Source organism: Pan troglodytes, chromosome 15 (genome assembly GCF_028858775.2).
Source record: "Pan troglodytes isolate AG18354 chromosome 15, NHGRI_mPanTro3-v2.0_pri, whole genome shotgun sequence".
Classification (NCBI taxonomy): Eukaryota; Metazoa; Chordata; class Mammalia; order Primates; family Hominidae; genus Pan; species Pan troglodytes.
Window position 1 is genome coordinate 73,845,649 of NC_072413.2, and position 18,713 is coordinate 73,864,361.

At 41.1% G+C, this 18,713-nt stretch overlaps 1 protein-coding gene across 40 annotated transcripts in view; it reads left to right on the forward strand.

The window, feature by feature from the left end:
- TTLL5 (tubulin tyrosine ligase like 5) overlaps positions 1 to 18,713 on the forward strand; it is a 297,856-nt gene that overhangs the window by 230,809 nt on the left and 48,334 nt on the right. For 14 of the 40 annotated variants that reach the window (XM_063793745.1, XM_063793748.1, XM_063793750.1 and 11 more), the window contains 2 exons: positions 10,186 to 10,268; positions 14,608 to 14,730. The exons of 9 other annotated variants lie outside the window; for them this stretch is intronic. In XM_063793745.1, coding sequence (XP_063649815.1) covers positions 10,186 to 10,268; positions 14,608 to 14,729 — 205 coding nt within the window. In that variant the 3' untranslated portion in view covers position 14,730. Of the gene's footprint in view, positions 1 to 10,185; positions 10,269 to 14,607; positions 14,737 to 18,713 lie in introns of all 40 variants that reach the window. 17 more of the 40 variants (XM_054666137.2, XM_024348809.3, XM_016926458.4 and 14 more) reach the window with 2 other exon arrangements.

Below are 18,713 nucleotides of genomic sequence, written 5' to 3' on the forward strand. Positions count from 1 at the left end.
AATGTCTGCTGGTCAGCATAGTTGTATTCTGCAGCTGCTCTTGTTTCCTACTAAAAGAAATCACATTTGTTTTGTTGGTAGGTTGTTACTTATAAGTGTGATTTGGTTCTGCTGGTGAGCCTGTGGAAATTTAAACATATTCTGATTTCCTCAACACTAATAACTCTAAAGGCAATTGAAGACAAAGGCTCAGTTTCAAACAAAAGAAAAAATTAGATTTGGAGTTACTGACTTCCAGGCCAGTTGGCTCCCAAAGTTCACACTTTCACATCCATTTCCCCCCTGTGCTGCAAATACATAGCTATGATGGATGAACATTTAAAGAAGAAAACCTACGGGACTTAGCTGTGCTTCAAAAACAAGGCACATATCTCCTTGGCCCCAAAATATACCAAAATAAACGAGAATCAATGAATGAAGCTGAAGCTACAGGCTTTCTGAAGCAGGCAGTGGCAAGCTCCTGTGTCATATTGGGAGCTCAAAGTGCTCTACAAGAGGAGAACCTAAAGCCAGGCTCATTACTTGAAAATAATTGATTTTCAACCTGGGACAGTTTCCCCCCCAGGAGACATTTGGCAATATCTGGAGACATTTATACTTGTCATAACTGGGGGAGTGCGACTGGCATCTAGTGGGTAGACTCTACAGATCCTGCTGAGCATCCTGCAAAGCACAGAACAGTCCCGCACTACAAAGAATTATCCAGCCCAACATGTCAGTAGTGGCAAGGTTGAAAACCCTGCACTGAAGGATGCCCTCCTAATGGGAGAGTAGTAAAACTGGCATGAACCGACTAACTGAGCCTATGTCTTTATATGAGACTATGGGCCTTACAGAGTCAGGAAGGCAATGACATACCCTTCCAACTGTTCCTGTCTCAAAACTGCCTTTGGTTTCTAAATATCACTGAGGCAAGTGCCCCAAAATGCCACCATAATGCCTGGTTTGGGGCTGGTGTCAGGGGTCTGGGTAAAGACAACTATATAATCTTCAGACCCGGAGGAATGAGCAAGCACAGAGACCAGGACAGGGAATGATTCCCATTCAAAATAAGCCCGCAAACCAAAATTCCAAAACACATGAAAAAATCTAATTCTAAGAAAGATTGCCAGGAAAATCAAGAACTGGAACGTGAATTCTTTACAGATAAATTAATACTTTAAAACAGTCAGACATGTTAGATCATGTGTCTAATAGGAGTATCTCGTGGAACATGATATGTGACTCTGATAGGAGTATCACAAAAAAGACCTAAAGGATAATTGGACAAGCAACGCTTTTAGAAAATGACAGAATTTTCCAGAATTGAAGAAGACATGAGTCCTCAGCTAAAAAATTCATTCATGTACCAAAATAAATGTACCTCTAGACACATCATAGTAGCAAGAAACCAGAACATTAAGCGTAAAGAGAAGTCTAAATATTACCAGGGAGAAAATCTGCGTAAATGGCAAAGGAACACAGAGTACCAGCATTCTTCTCCTCAGCAATAATGAGTGCTAGAAAACAGTAGCCAATTGCTTCGAAGTGTTGATAATAAACTTTCAGTCTAGAATTTTATACATAGCTAAACTGGCATTCAAGAGTGAAGGCGGCTGGGCACAGTGGCTCACGCCTGTAATCCCAGCACTTTGGGAGGCTGAGGTGGGCGGATCACGAGGTCAGGAGATCGAGACCATCCTGGCTAACACGTTGAAACCCCATCTCTACTAAAAATACAAAAAATTAGCTGGGCGGGGTGGCACACGCCTGTAATCCCAGCCACTCAGGATGCTGAGGCAGGAGAATTGCTTGAACCTGGGAGGCATAGGTTACAGTGAGCCAAGATCGTGCCACTGCACTCCAGCGTGGGCAACAGAGCGAGACTCCATCTCAAAAAAAAAAAAGAGTGAAGGCAAAATAAAAATAATTTGAGACATTCAAAGTCTAAGAGTATACCTGAAATTCAAACTAGGAAATAGTAAAGACTGTATAGAGATAGAAGTGAATCCAGAAGTATTAGGCAACAAGAAACAATGAAATACAACAAATCCGTAAAATGTCAATAAATGTTAATGACTATAAAATAATTATTGGTCTTTAAGAAGATGAAAACCATTTAGAGATAACAAAGATAAGATACAGGGACCTAGAGTATTTAATTGATAAGGGTCCGTGTCGACTTTGAGGTCAGGACAGAAATACTGAATGACTTTACACTTAGGAAAAAATAGCTAAATAATTAAGATGCAGGCTGTAGTGTTCAAACCAATAGAGCAGGGAAAGGGAAATGTAGATACTTTATTAATTCAGTGGAAGATAGGAAAGTTAGAAGCAAAGGAGGCTGGGCGCAGTGGCTCATGCCTGTAATCCTAGCACTTTGGGAGGCCGAGACAGGTGGATCACCTGAGGTTAGGGGTTCGAAACCAGCCTGGCCAACATGGTGAATCCCCATCTCTACTAAAAATACAAAAATTAGCTGGGCGTTATGGCGCGTGCCTGTAATCCCAGCTACTCGGGAGGCTGAGGCAGGAGAATCTCTTGAACCCAGGAGGCTGAGGTTGCAGTGAGCCGAGATCACACGCCACTGCACTTCAGCCTGGGCAACAGAGCAAGACTCTGTCTCAAAAAAAAAAAAAAAGCAAAAGAAAAGGATGATAAATAGAAAACAAAAACTAAGATAGTAGAAATGAGTCCAAATATACAAGTAACCAAAATAAATGTTGACAGATTAAACTCTTCCATTAAAAAAGAGATGATCAAATTGCATCTTTTTAAAAACTTAAGTTATTGGCTACATGAAAGAGACATACATAAAGTAAAATATCAACAAAAGGTAGACAATAAAAGGTTGGAAAAGAGCAATTATGAAATACTAATCAGAAGGAAAACTGGTATAGCAATATTAATGCCAGATAAAATATAGCAAAAATCACTAAGGAATAAAGAAAAGCACTTGTATGCACTTAACATCATAAACTTAAAAATATAGAAACCAAAAGCTGACAAAATTATAAGGAGAAACTTGCAAATCATTAATATTAGTGGGTAATTTATTTGAATGTACTTCTGTCAGTAACAACTCAAAAATTACTGAAGACTTGAATATTTGAAATGCAGAATTAACATTTTGCTTTAATAAGTGGGTTTTCATCTTTCTGGACCAGCACTTAAAATAGAAAATACATTTTAGGGGCACATGTTCTCAGGACTTCCTGAGGGGTATGTCATGGGCGAAATGATCTAAAAAAAGAAAAAACATTTTATATGCAACCCAGCAAAAATACTTATCTATATGTATGTGTGTATGTGCAATTAAAATTTCACTAAATACTGTCTTCTATTTTTTAACGCTGATTCTGAGCCCTGAAATTCATTTTACAACCCAATTATGAATCACAGCTCACAGCCTGAAAAGCAGTTACAGCTATGCATGGACTCCTGCACTCAATGGTATTCGAGTATATGTGGAATGTTTATAAAAATTCAGCACATACTATGTCACAAATGAAGGCTCCGTGCACTTCAAAATATCAATATCAAACGGTTCACACTCTTCAACCACAAAGCACTTAAGTTAGAAATAATAAAAAGAGGTTTTTTTTTTAAAAAAAATCCATGTGTTGGAAATTTAAAAAAAAATAGAGTACCTATTACTCATGCATTAAAGAGATATAATGAAAATTATAAAATATTTTAAACTGTATGGCTCTAAAAGTACTACACATCAGATTTGTGGAATAACCAAAACTGCACTCAAAAATAAACTCTTAATACATTTATTTAAAGGACAAGAAGGATTAAAAATAAGTGAGTTAATTGTTTAATTCGAAAAGCTATGAAAGGACAACAGAGTAAACTAATTAAAATATAGAAAGGAAAAAAATACAGAAATCTCCTACAACAGTCAGGTGCATGGCAGAACATGAGAGAACAGTGCCTCCAACTGTATCTGGCATGTGGTAGGGGGTCATTAAATACTTGTTGAAGGAACGAATGAAACTGACAAGTACTGGGATGGCCTCTGGAAAGACTAATGAATAAAAAGAGAAAAGGGCCTACTCAGGAATGAAAAGGACTATAACCAGAAATACGGGGGAATAGATAATATGCAGTATATTTATAAAATGGAGTCCTGAGTGCCTTTACTGCACAAAAGTTGACTTCACTAAATGTTTCATGATTTGGTTTTGGAACCTGACCCTAATTAATAATGTTCTAATTGTTATTTTCTAAGGATTAGCATTAACTTCCATTTCAGAATCATAATCCCTAGAGTGAGAGATAAAAGGAAGAAGCAGCATATACCTGTGTGTGTGTGGATATGTCGAAAATTGTAGGCTACTTACTATGAGTAAATGTTTGGTAGGAAAAGTCAGGGTATGTATTTTTTGTTTTGTTTTGTTTCTTTTTTCTTGGGAATTGAAAGAGGTTGGTTATCGCTGTATTTTATAAAAACGATCAGGTTTGGGGGTGTTTGTTTTCAGGACCTTCACAGATGCAGCCATGTCTGTTTTGCCACAGCCCTGGTAAGATCAGCATTTGTAGCTTTGCTCTTCCTGTAAAATCTTGAGCATTTTCCTTTTGTGAGTCCTTCCTTCTACAGAAAGGTCATCTCTGATGTGGTGGCATGAGTCCAAGATAAACTTATACTAAACCATTGAAATAGAAAACTAGTACCCCTGTGTTGGGGATGTGGAAAGCCTTGAAAAGAACCCAAACAGAAATAATATAGCAGCAAACCACAGTCAACCTTGTGAAGTAATGAACAAAACAGACCTTAAAGAAAGCATATCGCTTTCAGAAAAGTTTCCACTGATCAAAATAATGGGCAAAAGAAGAATAGAGGAAACCACAAATAAAGAAATGAAGATCCACGAAAAACATGTCAGAAACCTTACCAGCAAAAGGGATGGTGGGGCTATTGCTCATTATAACCCTCCTGGACTGGGTTTTATGTATAAATATATGTTATATAGTTATATAGGCTGGCTATATGGTGTGGTCTTGATGCCAGTGGAATTCCTAGCCAGCCAGTTGATTGGCTTATATTCCTTAAATAGAGACTTGTACTAGAAGAAATTTTTCAAAATAATTAATACAGGGTGTAATATCCCTATAAGATGAAATACAGGCATTTCATCTTACAAGGATATTATTTATTTTTAATGCATCATTGAACAACTACTTTGAAAGGCTCAGGAGAGCTGTTCCCTCAGAGTAGGAATAATGCTCATTTGAGGTGCTTTCTCAGACCTCAGAAAAATGGCAGAGGCAAGACAAGTAGATAGATGTGAAGCAAGTGAGTCAAATTCAGGATTAGGAAGTGTACATGTAATATTTAAGGAAACTCTTTAGCTGCCAGCTGTGAACATGTCCCGAGGAAAGAGATTTTGACTTCATAGAGAGGAGCATGCGACTATTCATTGAGTTCTTCGAATTCTTTGTTGCTACTATATGTGGTCACGTGTCTTATTATAGTTTTTAAGTGGCTAAGTTAATCAGGCAGTGTGCTCTTAAGCAGTTTTTATTTTATTTTTATTTATTCATTTATTTATTTATTTTTTGAGATGAGGGTTTCACTCTTGTCACCCAGGCTGGAGTGTGATGGCGCAATCTTGGCTCACTGCAACCTCTGCCTTCTGGGTTCAGGTGATTCTCCTGCCTCAGCCTCCCAAGTAGCTGGTTTTACAGGCATGAGCCGCCACGCCTGGCTAGTTTTGTATTTTTAGTAGAGATGGGGTTTCACCATGTTGGCCAGGCTGGTCTCAAACTCCTGACTTCAGGTCTGCCTGCCTCAGCCTCCCAAAGTGCTAGGATTACAGGTGTGAGCCACCGCACCTGGCTTAAGCAGTTTTTAATAATCATTGACAGTTTATCCTCAGAGAAGAACCTAAATAAGACCATTACCACAGCTGAGATTGTAGTAAGCTTCTTACTCTCAACCTTTAACTACATCAAGCAGCTTTCCATCTCCTAGACAATTTCCAAGAAGAACAATTAAGGACTAGATATTCACATCTATCACTCTTCTCATGTTTGAACTCTAACTTTTGTGTAGTGTAAAGTTAATGGCACCTTTTGTCCCATCTTTTCAGTATTTCTCACTGTCAAGCTCTTGATACTTCTATAACTCCAGTTTTTCTAACTTCATCTTTAGCCACTTCTTTATATTCTGGTGTACTATGACCAGAGAACATCAGATAATGGAACTGTATCACACACATATTTAACTTTATACATTCAGCTATTCAGAGAGAAATTGATTATAATTTCAATAAAGTGGCTGATTCCAATTGATTTTACACTTAGGATAAGATGGGAGAAATATCACTCCAGTCAGTCAGCTGCAGTTCCCGTGGGACTTTCTTATAGCAAGGGCATCCCACTGCACTGTTATTCTCATGCTTAAAGATACATATTTTAGGCCAGGTGCAGTCGCTTATATCTATAGTCCCTGCACTTTGGGAGGCCAAGGCAGGCAGACCGTGTGAACCCAGGGGTTTGAGACCAGCCTGGGTGACATGGCAAAACTCTGTCTCCACAAAAAATACAAAAATTAGCCAGACCTGGTACCACACGCCTGTAGTCCCAGCCACTTGGGAGGCTGAGATAGGAGGATCACCTGAGCCCAGGAAGTTGAGGCTGCAGTGAGCTGTGATTGTGCCACTACACTCCAGCCTGGGTGACAGAGTAAGACCCTGTCTCAAAAAAGTAAAAATAGAAATACATAGTTTATACAACATGATCCCATAATACAAGCCTACTTTTCTAAATACAAACCTACTTCATTTGGTGCACAGTTGAACAAATCATTCTGACACTGGCAGAAAAATACATATTAGATTTATTAAGAGATAACCTGTCAATCTCAAATGTGGCGTCTCTTCCTAAGGGATCTTAAGAATAATTTTTACTATGAGATTTTTGTCTTATAGGCTGCCAGTTAATTACCTTGTAACTTTAATAGCAAATTGCTGTTAACTTCCAGGTTCAGAATGCCTATGGCCATTCTTCTGTAGTTTAGCACTAATATTTCAGACTGATGTTGGAGTCAATGAGTCATTCAATTTGATATTTCTGTATGTAGATAGACTTATAGTGAATGCAGAGAGTGTTAAGCAGTATTCCTAAGTAAAAAATGACAATACTACTACTAGTAATAGTTCATGTATATTTAGTCCATAATATAACACCAGTCACTGCTTAGATGTGCTTTATATTCACCATCTTACGTAGTCTTCAAAAGCCTATAACGTAGGTCTTGTTATCCAGGTGTTAAACCATAGTAACTGACTTAAAGACAACCAAGGGAACACATACATACCTCCCAACGTAAATATTTCCTAAAACACATGTATTCCTAGGAAAGCAGCAAAGAATCATTGCAGGGGCAAGTGCAAGTTGACATGCAGGCTCTAGACAAGCTGAGTTTCAAAAGTTCTCATTTAGGGGAAGGTTGTCCAGAAGTTGGAATGTATTTTCCCAAGGAAATGATGTTATCACAACAAAAGCATATTTACCCATAATGTGCCTAAAGTAGTAATAACAGACCTAAACCATTTTGTGCACCAGTGTTTCCGTGGAAAAATTCACTCAAGAGTTTCCCCTTGGATTGCTGTGGACACATTTCTACATCACAGGGAGAATGGGGACTCTATGCTAGAAGCAGTAGAATCGTTAGAAGTGTTCAAATTCTGAATCTGTGGTGGTCTCCAAGGCCTTTGATGGGAGTTGATGGGAGGGAAGAGGATGGAAGAGTGAGTGAAACTGGGAACCAGGGACCATAGGGTTAGAGGATCTTGAGTAAAGAACGGGATAAAGCCTGAGAAGGTGAAGGGTGGGTTGGGGGTTCCAGAGAGGAGAGGGAAAAGTTTCAAGAGTTTTAAAGACCCAGAATTCATTGAGTCTAACCCCCCAGGGACTCTTCTCATCCCTCAGGCAGTTTTCTATTATTCACTACCAGTTTCTACTACTGACCCAAAGATTTTGCCGGCTTCTTCCCTTTTTTTTTTTTTTTTTTAAACCACTAATACTTTGTGAAATTGAGACCAGCCCAGGGCTTTGCTCCACTCAGCTGCTCCTAAAGCAAGCACAGTGGCTCTAATGGTTTTTAACTTCTGTAAAGGAAAGAGCTTATCTTAGGCCCTCCAGAACTTTTTCACTTGGACATGGAAGAGCAAACATCAGCTACAGATGCTTTGGGAGAGTTTTTGGGTCCCATAAGGGGCTGAAATAAAATGCGTGAGGATTTCAGATGTGGCTGTCCAAGGCCGAGGCTGATGGGAAAAGGGAGAAGCTCCCTGCCCCTTTCTCTCCTGCCTCTGTGGCTCCCTTGTCCTCAAAATGAAAGTGGAAAGGAGAGGGTAGGCCCCAAATTGCTTGCCAGAGGGGAGGGGCTATGAGACAGTCTGATCCTTGCGCTAATGCTGGGCTAGAATCTTCTCAAGCGGCATGTCTCTTTCAGGGTTGTAGGGACTGTGTGGGCACCTCAGACACCACCTGACTCTCCAGGTGCACCTCATACCACTTTGCTCTTTACCTACTAGCCAATGATGATATGAATCACCTGGGCACCTGGGGCACTGTCCCCAGGCCCACCTGGAAAGCTGTGTGATTAACAAGTGACCCCAGGTCATTCCTGTCAAAGACATTCAGCAAACACTGCCTGACTGTCCCCACCCCTATCCTATCTCCTTAGCTGGTCTTTAAAGGTTCCTAGGACATTCCAAGCCCCTTTCTGCCTCAGAGTCATTATATATGCAATTTCCTCGTGAAACGCTCTTTCGTCTCCCTCCTCCTGGCTAATGCCTACCTCTCCTAACTTCATGACTCCCTTGAAATTATTTCCACAGAAAGACCATCCTTGACCACAGTCCTCATCATCTAAACCAGGTTCCCCGGCCTCGTTCTCATAACACTGTGTGCTTTTTCTCTTTAGCATTTAGCACACAGTTTGTGTTTTATGTACGTGCTTTAACGTATCTCCTCACTAGTACAGAACACAGGAAATGCTTAATAAATATGTCTTGTGTGAATGACTGACTGGAAAAATAGTGTCGGGAGAGAGATACTAAAGGTTGGGTTGGATGTTGCTCAACAAAAACAAAGAACTGAGCATGTGAAAGCTTTGATCTCTCAGGTACAACTTTTACACGTCAACTAAAATCAAGGCAGATAGACCCAACAAAAATATTATATTATAAATATACAACAAAAATATTACAAATATTTCAAAAAAAATTATAAATATTTGATGTGTGCAAAATGCAGCAGCAGTGAATAAGACCAATACAATCTCTGTCATTATGGAGCTTACATTCTAGCAAGGGTGATGGATACTAAGCAACCAGTTACACAGTTTCATAATTATACTTTTGAAAAATGCAAAGAAAGAATTAGAGCTGTAAGCGCCTTAAACAGGGAGGCTTGACTTGGGCTGTAGGGCATCAGACTAGTCCTAGGATTTCTGAGACATATGGCTAGGGAACCTCTGCCCAAAGAATCAGATATACTCTGTCATATCTCTTGTCAAAGTTGGCATGAGGGGAGATGCTGTGTACATTTCTCAGTCTTGGGATTATTGACACCATGGAGTAGATAATTCTTAGTTTGGGGCATTTTCCTGTGTGCTGTGGAATGCGTAGCAGTATTCCTGGCCTCTGCCTGCTAGCTGCCAGTAGCACCCCACAGTTGTGATAACCACAGATGTTTTGACATTGTTGGGTGTCCCTCGTTGGCTCAGGGGACACATAATCTCTCCTTCCCCACTTCCCCAGTTGAAAACCACTGTTCCACATGAGACTTGCTTTTTTAAAAATGTGTTTTCATATGATTTAGGTAAGTCAATACCAGAAATATAATTTTTTCCTTCAATAAACAACTATTTATTGAGTACCTGTTATGTGTCAGGCACTATTCTAGGCACTGGAGACACAGCAATGATGAAGGCCCATGCTTTCTTGACACTACATTTCAGTAGGGAGAAATTAACAATAAATCTCAAAATATATACTATTTCAGAAGTGTGGAGGTTTGTCATAGAGTCTTCTCTGATAAGGTGACATTTGAACAAAGCCTTGAAGGAAGCGAGTGAATGAGCCACAGGAGAAGAAGCACCAAGAGCAAGAAGCGAAGCCATCAGAGGTCCTGCACCTGACCTCACCTTTCCGCCTGCAGGTCTGACCAAGTTCCTTTGTGTTTCAGAGGGTCCTCCGCGGAAGGGCAGCTGAATGGACTCCAAAGCAGCCTTAACCCTGCAGCCTTTGTGCCCATCACCAGCTCTACAGGTTAGTGGGCACCAGCTCTTCTGCAACTGGATAGATGACAGGGAAGGTGTTGGGCTTGGCACATTCTCTCTTCTGCCTCCAAAGAGAGCCCCAGTTCAAAGAATGAAACATCTAGCCTCTCAAAACATTGGCAAATGGGCATTTTTGTTGCATTCTTCTTTAAAATAGTCTTGGCAGCCTAAAATAGGCATTTTCTGGAACTAGCTTAGGGTAAATGAAACCTCGCCATCTTATAAAATGCTGTCAGATTTGCAGCATTTAATTCAGATTTCCCGTATTGACTGGTATTTCACTGTCTATGTTGTATTTCCACATGTTGTATCTCTCACTTAATTCTCACACAGCCCTGTGAGTTTGATCTTATCCCCTCCACTTGAGGAAACAGGCTCAGAAAGTTGAGGGCTTGTTGAAGCTTATGCGTGGATGCAGAGCTGGAGCTCTGGTCTTTGATCTACGTGTTGTGCTAATGCCATGGTCTGTGGACAGGTTGTTACTGACAGCCTGAAGCCTCTCAATGTAGGTGCATACAGATAAGTTAGGCAGTGTTGGTCCAGAGATAGTTTCTATGAATAATAATTAATAAAAATGCACTGATAAGTCAGAAAATTGAACAAATATTTATTACTGAGTACCTACTCTAGAGAAAATAACATGCTGGGCACTGAGATACACACAGGGTGAACAAGACAGTCTGCTCTCAGGGAACTTAAAGACTAAAGGAGATAGAAAAGTCAGCAGGGAATGTGCTGCAAAGTGGGTATTATTGCATGCCTGAGACACATAGAATAACAACAGACTACATTGACTGAGGATTTGCTATGTGTCAGGCACAGTTCTGAATGCTTTATGTGTAATAACTCACTTGTTCACTGAACAGGCATATAATGTAGGAACTATATTCCCCATTTATGGCTGAAGAAATAAAGGCAGATTATAAAACTTGTCTGAAGTCTCACAACTAGTAAGCAGTGGGGCATATTTGAACCTAAGCAGTCGAGCCCAGATCTCTAGGGACTGGGAACGGCTTCCTAGAGGAAAAACATCGAAGCTGACACTGGAATGTGGACGAGTCAGCCAGGAGAGGAAAGGCACAGGTGGAAGGAGTTCTAGGAAGAGGGAACAGTGCAAGCAAAGACCGGGGGGAAGTGAAAACGTGCTGTGTTCCACAGGCTTCCATGGATCAGTGTGGCTGGGGACTGGGGCATGAGCAGGGACTGGAAAGAGAAAAGGTTGTGAGGTAGTAGGGCCATTTTATGAGCCATGTAGGGAACTTGGTCATTGCCCTGACAGCAATAAGGAGCCATCGAGGAGTTTTAAGCAGGAGGGGGCTGGGTGGTTAGGGGTCAAGGATTGACATAATACACCTTAAAATGATTACAAGATCTCTGAGAAGCTCAGGCCAGGTACAGTGGCTCATGCCTATAATCCCAATGCTTTGGAAGGACGAGGCAGGAGGATCCCTTGAGACCAGCCTGGGCAACAGAGTGAGACCCTATCTCTACAAAAAAAAATGTTTTTAATTAGCCAGGTGTGGTGTGACATGCTGGTAGTCCTAGCTACTCAAGAGGCTGAGGTGGGAGGATCACTTCAGCCCAGGAATTCAAGGCTGCAGTGAGTTGTGATCCTGCCACTGTACTCCGGCCTGGGTGACAGGGCAAGACCCTACCTCTAATTAAAAAAAAAAAAAAAGCCAGTTACTTGACTACATCCTGGGGATAATTATATGTATCTCATAAGGCTTATAGTGAGGATTAAATGAAGCAATATATAGGGAAGGCGCTATAACTACTGTAACTACACCCGGGCCACTACTACCCCATAACCTTTTCTCTTTCCACTCCCTGCTCATGCCCCAGTTCCCAGCCACACTGATCCATGGAAGTATGATAGGAGTATAAGGATTTGTTCTCCACTGAACATTTTAGAACCTGAATTCAAGAAATACTTGATGGGTATCTACTCACCTCACTCCTCCAAAAAAAAAAAAGGAAAGAAAAAAAGAATTACTAGAACATGGTAGTTAACTATATTTTTAAGAAAGTAAACCTTCACCTGGGATTGTTATGGACTGCGAAGTAATGGCACAAGGGAATCATGGCCAAGTGTGAAGGATTTCTGTGAGATACCCTATGAGAACCCCTTTGGCTCTTCAAGTTTGCTTCTGCTAGAGAAGTTCACAAACCCAAGGAGTTCCCTGACTATACTTCATTTGCGTGTCTGATTGATAAATTAAGTGTTGAATTGAACTTTGCATGCACTCCAGCTGAGCCAGTTGGAAACTTGGGTGGTCAGGTGGGTCATACTTGCAGCATCTTGACCGTGAATTACTGTTTACTGACTCTTGGTAACGTTATTTAGAAGATTTTGTGGCACTCATACTGAACTTGGTGTCAGTATGAAACCATAGAGCAAGAAGAAGAAGTTGTATTTCTTCCTGGCTTCTCATAGTGACCTTTCCCTGCTAATTCTACTTTATGGTAACAAGCAGATCATTCTTCTTCATTGTTTAGGTAGTTTATTACTTACTGCTTTTGTCACCAATAGGCTCTGGGCCTCTGAACTTTTTGAATTTGTTTCTACTCTGATTTTTCTGGTGTTCCTGATCCTTAGTTAAAGAAACACTGAGGTGCATGATATAGTAAGCTTCAGGCATTTTCCATACTTCCCGATGAACATTTTACCTTCACAGCATTAGTAACTAAATCTGTTACAGTTATTTGTACAACTAGTAAGTAACTGCCAGGCACACCAACATTTGAACTGCAAATCATTTGTTTTCTGTATTACAAGTAGATTTAAAGCAGTTCTATCCTAGGGGTTCAGAAGGATATCCTACAAAAAGGAGATTAGGTTGCTAGTAGCAACATTTTTCTGTAAACCCACAAGAAAGAAGAACAACTCTCATAATATAAGTCTAAAAGTTTACACCTCTCCCTGAGACCTGGGAAGCGTGTGCCTATGTAGGAATCCCTAAACCATCTTTGAAAGGTATTTAGCCCATCTGGTCCAGTTAATTCAATCCGTTAAACATGATATTGAGTCCAAGACTATAGCAGAAGTCTGTTTTCTAGTTCCTTAATTCTTCCTGTAAGTCTTGCCAGCCAGGCTTTCGGCTGTGTGACTGTTCTCTGGCAGTCTGAATGAGATAGTGATTCGTCCCAGGGCACTGTTGAAAAACAACTCAGAGTCCTTTCCTATAGATGGTGGCTTAATGGCATTCTTGGTATTATGAACATTAAATGAGATAGTGAATTGAAAGCTCCTAGCAGAGTGCCTGGAGTACTCCATGAATGTGGTTTTTCCTTGACTTACCAACCTCAGGCTTTATATTAGTAGTTTGCTGTGGAAGGGAAGGTTTAGAGTCAGCAAATTTGGAAACTTGAGAAGGAAGCTGGAGTGAGAGCTCTTGGCCCAAAGCCAAAGTCGTTGGCCTTCCTTCTTTATAACCGTGGTGTTCTTCTTGAGTTCTGAGGTGGTGATGGTAAACTAAAATAGCAGAGAGCAACAGATTAGATAACTGACATTTCTCTCATGCTGATTTGATAATGTAAACTACCATTACTGTAGGAGTCTGAAGCCGCAGCAGCTGCCCTCATCCCTGCCCCTTAGCTTCTGCCTAAGCCTTTCCTGTTCTGGAGCCCAACCTCTCCCTCCTTTTATTTTTAAGCTCTTAGTAGTCTGCAATTGGTGGAAGGGACCTTACCACCTTTAGAAAATCAATGATGGATTTCATTTGCAAGCAGTGAGCAGTGTCCTTATTAAATGTTCGTTGTTTCTGGCCCTAGTAAAATGTACTATAGCTTTGTGCTTTTTGGATGGGGATGGGGCAACAGCGCATCAGTGTGACTCTGACTGCCCACTTCGTTGGGTCCCTGAGACAACAATAGAAAGGAACATTACTATATAGTAAACCCTGTGGAGCCAAAACCCTAAGGATCTAGATGTCACTTTAACTTTCAAGCAAAATTACTTGCCTGGCAGCTCTCAACAGAATGACCTATTTTCATGATCAGATTCTTACTCTTTTCACCACGTGTTATATAGTTTTTGGAGTTCCTGGGTGGATCTGGAGTACAGTCGCATAAAACTAAATCCTATCCCCCTGATTGCTCCCCAGATTTTCTTTCCAGAGCCAGAGGGGTAAGAATTTGGGTTGATCACCCACTTTTACGCTGTTCAAAAGCAAAAGAGAGACTGTGAATTGGAATTTGACAGGAAGTGGGGTGGCAGTATCTGGGGGAACGGTGATCCCCTTAACCTAGTTTCAGATTTTACCTTGTGTCCTTTGGGCCAAAATCAAACGTAGTGTTAAGTAGGGATTCTTTTTTCCATTTTTCAGGATCTTTGGATACTCCCCAAGTTATTTTCGCCACATCCAAACCCTTGCCCACACAATCTGAAGCCCTTGCTGCAGTTATAGGACAGAGAAAATCAAAGTCGGTGAAGTCAGGGCCAATTTAAGGTAACGGTAAGAATAAGAGCATATTTTTATCATTTTCACTTGCTGACTTTATACTACAGCAAGAGACTTAGTGGCTACCAAAAGAAGTTATAGCTTCTCAAAATGACAGTGAAGTTGGGGCTTTATAAACCAAAACTTAGAAGGATGCTCCCAAACTGGGTCAAAGTTGAGCTCCAAATAGTTTGCTCCTATAATGGTCTACCAGTAGGTGGCGCTGTGGCAGTAAGAACTTTCTCTACTATTACTAGAGGCTTTTGTTTAAAAATACGAGGATTTTAAGACAGTTCAAATAAAGAAACTAAAACCATAATTGAGTTATCACAAAGCATAACATAATATATGGGAAAACATGATATTTGAAGGTAAAGTTGCAGTAGTTGCAAAAGAGAATGGATATTTATTATTAAGGCTTTTAGACTAGAATTTATAAACTGGACTTTCAGATTGTGGGAGGCAGGGAGGGAACAAATTTTTTTTCAAATTTTGGTGAGGTTGATGAATTGTGTTTTTGCTGAGTTACTTAAATAAACATATGCTATAATTAGCAGCAAAACAAACTGTAAACCTCATCCTCCATCCAACCAAAAAAAGCTCATACACCGAAGGCATGGTCTAACTTGATTTTGTGAAGCTGTTTCCACACTTCACCAGCACTGCCATCAGTATTTTGTTCCCAGCCATGGCCTTCAAAAATTTCCAGAAAATTCTGCGAAACTTCAAGGCTTTGATAATTCCTTTCCTCTTTGTTCTGCCCTACACACTGATGCATTAACAGCACACCTGCCATGAGGCTAATACTCTTCTTACTTCTGGGGGAATATTTATAAACTTATTTGAGAAGCGTTATTCATCAGAATACCCCAGGAGTGCAAAAGAGAGAGGAAAATTATTTACCCACCACAGGATTCATTTACATTGGATCAGCAAGCTTCAAATATCTTTCCCTAGCCCATCTAAACTCTTTCCAGAAAGGAATGAGAAGAGAGAAGGGAACACCAAATCCATGGCTTGGTCATATACCAAAATTTACTGGAGAAACTGAAAACAACCAGAGTTCTATTGGTAATTCTTAGCCAATGGCCCTTTAATTCTGATACTAAGCAGCCTGTCCAATGATGAATAACTAATAAAATATAGAAGACTAAAGCAAGAAGGTCAATATTTCCCTTAGGAGACTGGCAGCCAGAAGAACAAATGTGACACCAAGCTCCAAACTAAACTGATGGCCTGCCAAGAAGTACTCATGTCCATCTGCTTCTAGGACTGTGATACTTGGACCTGCCACAGTTATAATATCACTTTCCTTGAACCTCGTTCATTAGTATCCTTTACAATCCACCCTGAACATTACATGGCAAAATGGGACCATCAGCAAAAGAAGCCTTGGGAAAGAGCCCATTTCTCAACATTTTGATCTCTGTTGCAGATACAGCCATGCTGAGCCTGAGCTGTGTATAAGCGAGGGATGACTGATGCTGTGCTTTGTGATTAGCTGAGGCGATGAGACAGCATGTGTGTATGGACAAAGAGGACAGAGTGGATCAGAGGGTCTCAGAAGTCCAGCTCCTATGACACCACCGTCACTGCTGGGAAGCTGCAGAGTCAGGCCCACCAGCCTGGCATGTGGCCGATGGCAGTGGGCTGCATCTCTTGAGCAGAAGAATTAGGTTGTTTACAAAGTGAGGAGGCAGAACCCCACAGGCCTCAGCCCATCACCTGAAGCATGCTTTCTTTTTATTGCGAATGCAGTGTAGGCAGCAGAGGTCCCTTCAACCATAATCACAAACGAATGTCATCACTAGCCATGACAGTCCTAGAACCTCTTCATATGTGGGTTTAGAGAGGCAGTCAGGTTAGAGAATTTGAGTTGTGTTTGCATTACATGTTTTATAACACTGAGAAAAACGTCAGTTGTCCTTATCAGAGTGGAGGGAGCTGTGCTGAAGGATATTAGGAGCAAAGCCTGTGTATGACCCCTGTATGCTGCCCAGGGCAAGTGTCATATTTAAATACCTACATTGTTCTTTGTTTTCTTAGATTCTGTATTTGTCTGTTCATCAGAGGGCTAATTATATTAACTACATTTTCTTATTTTCTGTATATATATATATATATTTTTTTAGACAGGGTCTTGCTCTGTTGCACAAGCTGGAGTGCAGTGGTGTGATCATGGCTCACTGCAGCCTCCGCCTCTTGGGATCAAGCGATCCTCCCACCTCAGCCTCCTGAGTAGCTGGGACTACAGGCATGTGCCACAATGCACAGCTAATTTTTCATATTTTTAGTAGAGATGGGGTTTTGCCATATTGCCCAGGCTGGTCTCGAACCCCTGAGCTCAAGCAATCCACCTGCCTTGGCCTCCCAAAGTGCTGGTATTACAGGCGTGAACCACCACACCTGGCCATTTTCTGTATTCTTAGTGCCCTGGCATTTGGGATCCTTGCAGGCCCAGGGGAGAGAGTGCCTTTCACAGGGCTAGTTAATTCCTAAACGTAGTAACAACTTGTCCATGAGCACATCTTTTATATGCAAACCAACCAGTCCTGAGTATCTACACCCAACCTCCTTATCAAACTTTCACACACCAACCCAAAATTTCCCCTGCCCTAAAATCATCTCAGGGCCAGGTACCAGGCAACTAGATACCATCCCTGTGCCCCGAAGCCCCCTGGAATTATCAAAACTAGCCAATCCAGCCAATCCAAAGCTGTTTAATTGCCCTGCCTTGCCTTTCCTATGGAAGCCCCAGCAAAGGTTCTGACCTATGCTTTTCCCCCCACTGCTGTCTTCTGCCTCCAGACTGACACTGGTGCATTCACTGTGACCCTGCTTAGTGTGCAGTGACCCCCTCTCTGGGAGCTGTCAGAATAAACGATACCTTCCTTCCGAGCCTTGTTTTTGTTTTCCTCCTGTGGCCACACCAACTTTGCCATACTGTATCCAACATGTACATTCTTAGAACAAACATTAAGAGGATAAATATCTTTAACTTGCAATACAAGGAACCAGGAAGAACCATGAATTAGGTTTACATCACCCAGTTCTAAGCAACTGGGCATAGCACTTCATCCGTAGCCTGTGTTACACAAGTGATGTTTTAACAGTATGTGTTTTGCTGGCATTGACCTGGCTGTAGCCACACAAGAAGGGTGTGGATCCCTCTACATGGCAAAATCACCTGGCTGTCAGCCATTGAAGTGCATGCGTTCCTGTCCTGAGGCCTCTTGCATTTCATTTAGTAACTGTTTCTACATTCAGAAACAAAACCCAAGTATAGCTGAACAACCTGGTTGGAAGTGAGGAAGAAGACAGCCTGGCTTTTAGTTTGGGGGAGAGAATAGGGGTACTTCTAAGAATCTATCCAAAATGGGTTCATTGGCCTTGAAGAAAACCAGAGAACTCCATTTCTCAAATGGATTAAGAAATAGGCTATGGAGAAGATAATATCTGAAAATTGATATTTTTTTCTTGCTGAACTGGCAAAATCCCAAGAGAGGAGTGATGATTCTTCAGTTATTAACAATTACTACTTTGTTATAAAGAGACACGGGAAGTACAGTGGCCCCTTTCTCAAATTACACTTACATTACAGAAGCACACACACCTCTTGGAAAAAAATGCCTGGCAGCCTGGATTGTTAGAATTGTGCCTACTCCTACATCTTGCTGCAGAGTTGTGTGGTCCTGTGTAATATCCATGCACTTTGGGCAGAAGACGATCTAGTCTATTCTTGCAGTCCTGAACTGGACAAGTAACCAGCATAAGGCTGCCCTTCTTTCTGTCTTTATATATATCACTCCAGGTTATCGATCTGTTCACTGTGGTTATCCATCCTGTGAACCCACACATCTTATAGCCACATACCTTTGCTTTATTGTCCTCATATCCTCAGGGCATAGTTGCTCCTGAAAGTTCTAAAGAAAGAAAATGACATGCTAAGCCACGCCTGTCTTTGGAAAAAGCAAGTTTTCCACATGGAAATA